General features: G+C 36.8%; 1 protein-coding gene across 10 annotated transcripts in view; it reads right to left on the minus strand.

The window, feature by feature from the left end:
• The window catches only part of ninl (ninein-like), a 64141-nt gene extending 55511 nt beyond the window's left edge, over positions 1–8630 (minus strand). For 8 of the 10 annotated variants that reach the window (XR_015505227.1, XR_015505224.1, XR_015505226.1 and 5 more), the window contains exons 1-4: positions 8204–8430; positions 5320–5531; positions 5140–5236; positions 2374–2564 (exon numbers count right to left, since the gene is read on the minus strand). Coding sequence is in view for 6 of the 10 variants with exons in the window: in XM_087278092.1 (XP_087134218.1) it covers positions 2374–2564; positions 5140–5236; positions 5320–5502 (471 nt within the window). In the remaining 4 variants the exon portion in view is untranslated. 10 annotated transcript variants of the gene reach the window in all.
• Between the last annotated feature and the right edge of the window lie 2250 nt (positions 8631–10880).

Genomic DNA, 10880 nt, shown 5'->3' on the forward strand with positions numbered 1-10880 from the left:
CCAACTATTCCGGCATGTTTTACACAGTGGATGCCCTTTCAGCTGCAAACTAGTACTGGGAAACATCCATACACACTCTCACACAACGGACAATTTTGTTCATTCAATTCACCTATACCGCATGTGTTTGGACTGAGAGGGAAACCGGAGCACCTGCAGGAAACCAACGCAAACATGGGGAGAACATGCACACTCCACACAGAAATGACAACTAGCTGTGAGGCAACAGTGCTAGCCTCTGAGCCACCGTGCTGCCCCTTCTATATATTCTAAAATTAAAATACAAATGTAATATATTTTAACTATTTAAACTACTCTAAAACTCTTTTAAAGGGACTTAGCCGAAAAGAAAATGAATGAATAAAACTATTTTGATAAATACAATTCACAACCCTCAACACTTAATCTCAACAAACAACAGACGTGAAAGAAAGACGTCAATATTCTCCATTGTCCAGTACCAAATAAAGACAGATCCAAATAAAACTCTAAAATGAGGGGAGCACATGGAACAGCAGGTCCAGCAGCACAGGTTTACATTTGCACTGGCTTTCCAGTCTGCCACTGTTTTGCCAAGTAAAATGAGTCCAGAAGAAAAAGCACAGACATAGCAAAAAAACAAACCCCTTTTATAAAAGCTCCTACTTTTGAGGGGAAAAAAACAAGGATGTGAAATGAGCCATGTTTTGATCCTCAGCCAAAAGTAACACTAAAGTCTGGTGAAGGTGGGGGCTGCACTATGAGCCGCACTTGCACATTCCTCACCGCCTCACTTCCTGTCTGTGGAAGCAGGTCAGTTCAAATCCATTCGCTTAAGAGTCAAAAGTAATTCAGGTATTGAGTTGACTAACAATACAACACCTCGAGTGCTCTACAGTGTATTAAGTGATCTCCAACAGGGTCTATTTGCAAACAGTCTCAAAACAACAGCCCTATTTTTACTTGACTCTACATTTGGGTTGTCATGTAAAATAGATTTTAAGAAAAATGCTCCCCAATCTCTCCACCCCCCAACACCCCCAATTTAAACAGATGGTCTGTTTAACTGTTTTCTTGATAATTAAATGCTCAGTTTTTTCACTTACACTTACTTTGCGTCATGTAAATAGCAAATGCGCTTATGGCGCGACACAACTGGCTCTTAAAGGCAATGGGAGATGAGACTCTGACGTTGACCGTCAAATTAGAGCCCAGAGACTTAGAATATTTTGAAGACCAGAATCTTTTTTCCAAAACACAAGTCATGAAAACAAAACTCCAATAGTTTTGATACAATTGTCACCGTTAACAGTTATAAACCTGCATTTCTGTCTTTTTCATTTGCCATTCTGATCTCTTTCCTCAAAACTGTGACATAAACTTGCATTTGTGAATTATTATATCAAATTCCAAAGAGGGAGAGGCAGTGGCGCAGTAGGTAGTGCTGTCGCCTCACAGCAAGAATGTCGCTTGGTCGCTGGTTTGAACCTCGACTCAGTTGGCGTTTCTGTGTGGAGTTTGCATTTTCTCCCTGCCTTCGCGTGGGTTTCCTCCGGGTGCTCCGGTTTCCCCCACAGTCCAAAGACATGCGGTACAGGTGAATTGGGTAGGCTAAATTGTCTGTAGTGTGCGTGAATGTGTGTGTGGATGTATCCCAGAGATGGGTTGCGGCTGGAAGGGCATCCGCTGCGTAAAAACTTGCTGGATAAGTTGGCGGTTCATTCCGCTGTGGCGACCCCGGATTAATAAAGGGACTATGGGGAAATGAATGAATGGGGGAAATGAGATGAATGAATGAATGAATGAATTCCAAAGGGATAGAAGACCCCTTTTTAGTTAGTTATTTCATTTATATAGCACATTTTTTACAACACAACGTTGCCCAAAGTGCTGAACACAATCAACTCTAAATCAAATAAAACCTACATCACATATATAACAATTAAAACATAACTCGCCAGTTACTTATTTAATGCATGTTCCTGTAAGAAAACATTGTAAATATTGGAAATCCGGCGACCGCGATAATCAAACCCTTGGGAACAACAGTGGTCGGAACCAAAGTTCACAGGTCTGTGCAGCTGAACCGCGTCATAGCTCATTACGATAAAGTTAACTTGATTTCAACTATACTCAACGCCCACACCGGTGAAGACGCGCCGAGCTGCTCCTCGCCGCTTATTGCCGTCGGCTCTCATTGAAAATGTATGACTTCTGGCTACTTTGACGCTCTCGCCGCATTCAGTGTGAACGTACGGTAACTGTCAGTGTCACATTTTTTGATTAATACAATGCATGCTTGCTAAACAAAAGTACTAATTTCTTCAAAAACAACAATTACTCTCACTGATGCCAAACTTTTGAACAGCAATGTATATGAATAAAGCGTTTTACCTCAACACTCTCCAGTGAGGTGGAGCGTCTGAGCTTGGCTCTCCTCACACCATTTGCTTCCACTTTATCAGTCCCAAATGGCAGTGAATCTGAGTCTGCTGTCAGCTCTAAGTCAGTCTTGTCTGGCCGTGAGCGTCGCCCGTACCTTTTGGTTCCTTTCACATATTTAGGCTTCACCTCCTCTGGGACAGCTGGAAGTACAGGAAATGATGCTTTAGGGTTACAGATAATGAAAGAATTCGACATGAAGAACAAACTAGTGATAGCAGGTCAACATTTGTTTATCTATGTCATGATCCCTCTCATGAACAGAAAAATGTGTTAGAAAGGAAATGAAAACCTAAAAGGAACATCTCCAAACTCAGCGTCAACATCTGCTTCTTATCACAGCATTCAGGTTTCACTATTTTTAAAAGATAATTTTAGCACTGATATTTCACAACATAGATTAATGTACCAGTCTCCGAAATGATAAAACACGTTATTTTGGCTTTGCTTAAAAAAGACCTGCGCAATTTAATATTATTATATTCCTGTATTTCAAGAATTATATCAAGTTATTACTAATTATAATTGTGTATGAGTTCATGAACATGTTAATAATTAATGATATATTCTTGCACAATGTCTTCAATCCAAATAAACTCATAAAAAACTGCAGAAAATCAGCATAAAGATGATCTAATCCTATCTCAAATAATGACTGTTTTATTTTCTTAGATTAGATCAGATTCAACTTTATTGTCATTACACATGTACAAGTACAATGCAACGAAATGCAGTTTAGGTCTAACCAGCAGTGCAATAGCAGCAAGTGCAGGATACAGGTATAAGTTATAAAGTGCAGTTATAGAAAAAACTATGGTGATATTTACAGATGGATGTACTATCAGCATTATATACAGATTGTATTAGCTATGAAGAGATTTACAATAGATGAATATGAACATATGTACAGGTTTTAATTAATAATCAGAAGTGTGCAGATAAATAAACATAATTACAAATGTATATGTACAGTGGGTGTGTACAGAATTACAAATGTCTGTGTGCAGTGGGTATGTACCGTTCAAATAAGTAAATCAGTGTACTGTAGTGCAGTAAATATGTGCAAAATTTTAAATGTGCAAATGTTAAACAGTGCAGTGATTGTGAGGAGTTTAAGTTAGAGGAGAGTGGAGGGTGTATTGGGGGGCAAAAGAGTCAGTGAGGGGCAGAGTTCAAGAGGGAGACAGCTCTGGGGAAAAAGCTGTTCCTCGGTCTGCTGGTTTTTGTCCGGGGGACCTGAAGTGCCTGCCGGAGGGCAGGAGAGAAAACTTCAGAATATTGCGAGCTCGGCGCAGACAGTGTTTCCTCTGGATGTCCTCTTTGGCTGGCAGTGTGGTCCCTGTGATGCGTTGGGCAGTTTTCACCACCCGCTGCAGTGCATTACGCTCAGCAACAGAGCAGCTTCCATACCAGACTGTGACACAGTTTGTCAGGATGCTTTCTATTACCTTTGTGTTCCACTTTTTAGTAAACCCACAATGTATAAAATAAGAAAGTGACTCTTTTAAACGTATGGATCTGTTTTCCATTGCATAGCAAGATGTCAAAAAGTTGAATTTTCAAATGATACTAGAGCCTTTTACATCCTAATATATTTTGCATTGTTTTGACATTTTTACAAGGGTAGTTTTTGGTGGAAGTAATTTTTCTTTAGTGTCAGAATTCCTACTAGGCATATATGTTAATGGTCAAACATATTTATTGTTTTTTTGTTTGTTTGTTTGTTTTTTGCACACTAAAAATTTGGGTCAAGCAGGGTTCTAAAGAACGAAAGTTTTAGAGAAATTAGTTTCTTTTATATTTGACATAAATTATTTATATTGTGACATTATTTACTCGCCCTTAACAAGTTCCTAACCTGTTTAACTTTATTTTGTTCTGTTGAACACAAAAGAAAATATTTTGTCGAAAACTGTAAAACCCGTAATTATTGACTTCCATAGTATTTGATGCCATGTAAGTCAATTCAAGAGTTCACACTTAGATACTGTTTGACAACTTGTTAGCAAGTTAGCAGGTTTGGCATGCTGTCCCGGGAGAGAACCCTGAGCTCTGAGATAGTTGAGCCCAGGGCTCCCGCCAGGTCCATAATGCATGTGAGGGGAGTACGAGATCAGGTGTTCTCGAGAGCTCCCAAAAGAGGAGAAGGAGGAGAAGGGGTGGATGGGGGGTTTCTTCGGAAAACGAAGATAAGGGAGTAGTTCTTAGCTAGGTTACTTATAGTGAGTTTGGATCAATCCGATTGGCTAGCCAATGAGTGTAGATGAGTGGCCAGCTGCAGTCAATCTTATCATGTGCTCCTCTCGAAATTAGTTCGAGAATAACTTCATTTGTTACAGGTATTCAGCTTTTTTCAAAACATCTTCTTTTGTGTTGAATTTGATACAACTTGAGGGAGATTAAACAGTAATTCAATTTTCAAACTATCCCTTTAAATATGAAAGCTAAAACAAACCCACAACAACAGTCACTCAGCATGCATTTTTAATCAAGTAATGAGATTTAATATGAATTAACTGCATTATAAACACTGTTATTGTCACTGGAATCTTGTGGTGTTGCATGTTGTTAGAACACGGTGTCAAAGTTTGATAAACTACCCTACACAAACCTTGAGTCCACAAGGTCCAGACTCACTAGTACCAAACATCTTTAAGATAAACACAAGCCTGAAAGCTCTGATAAGAGGTTTGTGAAGGCCATTTTCTATTTGAGTACCTGGTTCAAGATAGCTGCTCTCCTCCTCTGAAGTACTGAAGTCCAGCGACCTTGACAACACAGTCACAAAGCCCTCTTTAAACTCCTCAAAATTCACCTGGAAAAAGAAAACATTTTAACATCTACAACATAACACCGATAGGATGAAAGGCATTGGCGTCTTCGCAAGGAACGTCTTACCCTGGCATAATGTTGTGGTCCTAGAAGAGTGTCCAGCAGCAAAGGCAGATGGGCATCTAGGCTGAGCTTGTGGCATAGAGCAGTGAGCTCCTCTTTGTCGAGGTAACCCGTACCAGTGGTGTCACAGCTGTCAAATTCATCCTTCAGCTGGGCCACATAGCGGTTCTGCTCATCCTCGTCCATCCCACCACATACTGCACAGCCAGCAAAGTCTGTGACATCAATGTAGAATTAAGAATGGTTAACAAGACCAGTGGTCAATTCCTCATTACTGCAGCCTGATGCATGAGACTCGCTAGCCTATATAGAGAGAGTAATTGATTGAATAGATATGCTTTATTGATCAGTTGGTCCCACTTTATATTAAATGGACTTAACTAATACTTACACTAAAATGAATAATTTGTTATAATGTACTTATTGTGTAAATACATTTTAACATTGTACTTATGATTGATTAAATACATGCATTTGTAATCCATTTCTTTGATTACACCTTTGTACATTGTGTTTATTTTTTGATGCAAGCGCATAGTAGTTAAGGCCAATTAATAGAAAGTGGGATTGATCAGTTAACCTAATTTTAATTTCATTTATTAGTTTATTTTTTGTTGAATGGTTGTGTTTTGATGACAATTTAGGGAGTATGGAATATATTTTATACACAAAATTGTATTAAAAACTATGGGAAGAATTGTTGAAGTCAGAATTATTAGCTCCCCTTTGAATTTTTTTTTAAATGATGTTTAACAGAGCAAAAAAAAAATTCTCACGGTATTTCTGATAATGTTTTTTTCTTCTGGAGAAAGTCCTATTTATTTTACTAAAAAACTGTTTTTTAATAATAATAATAAAAAAAAAACATTTTAAGGTCAAAATTATTAGCCTCTTTAGGCTACTTTTTTCGATAGTCTTATACAATAACTTGTCTAATTACCCTTACCCGCCTAGTTAAGCTAATTAACCTAGTTAGGCCTTTAATATCACTTTAAGCTGTATAGAAGTGTCTTGAAAAATATCTTGTAAAATAATATTTATTGTCACCATGGCAAAGATAAAAAAAAAACTGTTATTGGAAAAGTTATTGAAACAAATCTGCTCTCTGTTAAACAGAAATCAGGGGGGAAAAACACAGGGGGGCTAATAATTCTGATTATATATATGTTTCTTTAATTAACCAGATTAAAAAACCCATTGAGATCAAGATCTCATTTACAAGGGTGAACTGGTCAAGAGGTCTGCAAACACACGACTTATGAAAAAAAATAATAAAAAAATAATAATAATAATAATAATAATAATAATAATCAATAGAAAATTAATATAATACGAAAATACAGTTTAGTTGTTCAGCAAATTACATTTTAATTTTATTTTAATATATTTTAAAAAATATATTGAGAAATGGACTGCTGTTTGTTAAAAAGGATAGAGCGAAACAATGTAATTGGGATGAGCTCAGACATTTTTAGTTCAGACTGAAGAGTATTCCAGGATGAGGGGGCGGCATGACTAAAGGCTCGCTTTCCTATTTTAGTTCGAACCTGGTGAACAGTCAAACGATAAGATTCACTTGTCTTGAACGTAGGGCATACTGGCTTTTTGACTTATAAAGAAGGAAATTTAGGTATGATGAAGGCACCAGTCCTAGAAGAGCCTTGTAGACCATCCAGTCGGTGTACCTTCTTACATTCAGAGAAGGTCACTCAGCTTTGGCAAACAATTCACAATGGTGAGTAAGTCTCTGACAGCCTCTAACAAACCTTAGAGCACTGTGATAGACTGAGTTTAAAGGCTGAAGACATTTGGTTGAAGCGTTCATATATAAAACATCCCCATAGTCAAGCAATGGTAAAGATGTCGCAGAAACCAAATGTTTACGAGCTTCAACTGTGTTTATATACAGTTGAAGTCAGAATTATTAGCCCCCCTGAATTATTATGTCGCTTGTTTATTTTTCCCCAATTTCTGTTTAATGGAAAGAAGATTTTTTAAAAACACATTTCTAAACATAATAGTTTTAATAACTAATTTCTAATACTGATTTATTTGATCTCTGTCATGATGACAGTTAATAATATTTGACTAGATATAAGGGGCTAATAATTTTGTCCCTAAAATGGTGTTTAAAAAATTAAAAACCAACATACTGTGAAAATTTTTCTTTGCTCAGTTAAACATCATTTGGAAAATATTTTAAAAAGAAGAAATTCAAAGGGGGCTAATAAATAATTCTGACTTATATATATATATATATTTTTTTTAATGTCTTTAAAAGTCTTAAATTTAACTCTTTGAAACCTGCAGAAACCCTATCTACTGTTATGAGTTGTGTTTTGTCTTATAGCAACCCAACTAAAGTACATCAAACTGAATGCTTCAATGTTTTGAGTCAGTGAAAGTCTGAGATTATTTATCAGCAGTCTCAAGTTACTTCTGATAACAGAGAAAGTCAGAGCAAAGCTAAAACCATCTCATACTTCAAGAAGATTAACGTTACAAAGCTAAGTTACTGACTTGAGTACAGACTGAATGATTCATTAACAGAAGAATCATTAACATCCCTGAACCGTTAGTTCCACGAATCATGTATACCCACAACATGTTGCATTATTAAATCTTACACAAGATATACGATAAGGAGACAAAAAAGTGAACTGCATTGGTAAATTAACCGCTAAAAAGTGATTTTAATAAGCTCGCAGGTATCCCATAATGCAGCACGCGCGTTTGGTATACATTCACCATGGGAACGAATACAAGGCTAACTTACAGTAAAACAAAAGGAAAGCGCCTGTTGTAAACATTCGCTTTTAATGTTACCATTCTTTATAACCCGTTATAACGCGTTAATGTGGCATCGGCAAAATTTAAACCACCTTACCGTTGTATGTAAACTCACACCGACTCCGTTCCCGCAAAAGTCATTTTCTGTCCAGCATCAGTTGCAGTTTCGACTCACAGAGTGAGGTCAGCAAGAGAACGACCAACAAGCAAAAATAGTTTGTTTGCCTTTTGAAACATAGGAATAACTTCAAAGAAATGTGTCCAGAAGCGCACAGCAGCGGACAAACACCCGCGCTCATCCGACTGTAGTGTCCGCCGGAGTGCAGTAGCGTTGGTGCGGGGAGGAACCAAAAGTTCCTCTCATTCAGAGATGCTCCATTCTGCAGCCCCTGCTGGTCAGGCGGTGGACTCCAGTGAGACGAGAGGTCACGCAGGACCTACAGATGAACCCTCAGGGATTTCAATGGCATTGGGTTACTTTGTTGCACGACTACATGAATAAAAACATAACCGTTCATGTAAAGCACTTCTGTATGCTTTTGTTTTTGACATTTTAAGAGAGCAAATTAATTTATCAAATATGGAGGGGTGGATTTGCTTAGGGCCCCGGGAAATTTGGGGGCCTCGAGCAATGCCAAGAAGGCTATATTAATCATGTAGCTCTTTTATAAATTTTCTATCATATGTTGTAAAATCTGTCTATAATCATTAAGATTTTGATGTTGTTACTTCTTTTTAAAATCAGGGGCCCCCATGAATAGTGGAACATTCCTTACGTACTGCACAATGTGCACATACAAATATTACAATCTAATCATAAATAGACTAATTATCATGGTTAGTTTATGAACTTCTTTTTTATTTGTGAATTTATTGCATTTAATTTTCATCATTCATTCATTTTCTTTTCGGCTTAGTCCCTTTATTAATCTGGGGTCGCCACAGCAGAATGAACCACCAACTTATCCAGCATGTTTTTAGGCCCTTACAGCTGTAACCCATCTCTGAGAAACATCAATACACACTCATACACTATGGAAAATTTAGCCTACTTAATTCCCCTGTACTGCATGTCTTTGGGTTTTGGGTGAAACCGGAGCACCCGGAGGAAACCCACACAAACACAGAGAGAACATGCAAACTCTACACAGAAACGCCGACAGCCGAGGCTTGACCCAGCGACCTTCTTGCTGTAAGGCAACAGCACTACCTACTGCGCCACTGCGTCGCCTGGCATTTAATTTTACATGAAGAAAATAAAGTTTGCATTTAAGGTATACATTTTAACATACTTTTTTTTTTTTTTTTTACAAAACAACAAAACAAATCTACAGAGAAAGAAATATCTACAGATAAAGAGTTTTGAGTTTCAATGTTTGTGCCCCATACCTGGAATTGCTTAGGGGCCCCAAATCACCAAGTCCACCGCTGCAAATAGGAAATCCATTGTTTTCAGAGGTCATTCTACAAGTTTAAATGTCCACTCCAAGCTAATAAGATCCAAGAACATAAGACTTTCTTTAATCGAGCGCCACCTGTCGACCGATAATAGCCTTTGCACACATATTCATTAGGCCTATGCTACATAATTCCAGGTAATTCCCTAAAATAATGATTGTCAAGAAGTCTTTTAAATTTTAGCAAACTTGGTCTGTTTAGATGTGTAATGCAGCTGTCAAAACTACTAGGGTTACTTTTTGGGATAAACCATTGCACAGTATTAAAGGGGTAGTTCACTCAAAAATGAATATTATCTCTACTCACCCTCTAAAAATAATATTTTCTTTCTTTTATTGAACACTAAAAAACATATTTTGATGAAAGCTGACAACCGTACTGACTTCCATTGTATAAAAAAAACAATGCAAGTCAATAGTTTCTTTAAAATAATCTAAGTCCTATTTGTTGTACTATCTTCTTTAGACGTTTTAGGTTAGGTTAATTAGGCAAGTCATTGGACAACAGAGGTTTGTTCTAAAGCCAATCGAAAAAATATTTCTTAAAGGGGACAATAATATTGACACTATTTTTAAAACTGCCTTTATTCCAGCCATGCAGGGACGGGTTTAGTGATTTGGGGGGCCCTACTAGCCATGGGGTCTAAAAATCTCAATATGCACCCTTTATATTTGTTTGTTTTGCTCTCTTTTTCTTACACCACTCAATCGTCTTTTCTAAATTTTGTTTTAAAATCTTTTTATCCTAAAATAAAAAAAGAAAACAACTGAAAATAGTAAAGAAATTGTTTCACTTTTAAAAGTAAAGTTAAGCCTTTAAATGTCAATTTAATCTGTAGAAGTCTCTTGAAAAAAATCTAGTAAAATGTACTGTCATCATGGCAAGGATAAAATAAATCAGTTATTAGAAATTAGTTATTAAAACTATTGTGTTTAGAAATGTGTCGAAAAATTCTAATAGTTCTGACTTCAACTATATAAAAATAGGTAGCAGATAATCTAATAATTCAGTAGTAACAATGAACAATTATATAACAATTTAAAATAGTTATAATCAGAATTCATAATTCCGAATGTAAATATCGTAAAATCTTCAAAGTATTATGCATATATTGATGCTTTCTTGTATTTTAAAATTAATTGGTCTAGGCTTTTAGTAAAACAGAGAGAGACATACGGCTGTGCCATCTGTAGACAGACTTTACAGATACGGAATAAAAAATCCTTAAAAACAAAACAAAAAGGATTTTAACGCCACCAGCTGGCGAAAATGTGCCAAGATATTTTGCAAAACGTCTTAAATCAGTTCAGGGTTCT

This window comes from Danio rerio, chromosome 13 (assembly GCF_052040795.2).
Source record: "Danio rerio strain M-AB ecotype USA chromosome 13, GRCz13ab, whole genome shotgun sequence".
Classification (NCBI taxonomy): domain Eukaryota; kingdom Metazoa; phylum Chordata; class Actinopteri; order Cypriniformes; family Danionidae; genus Danio; species Danio rerio.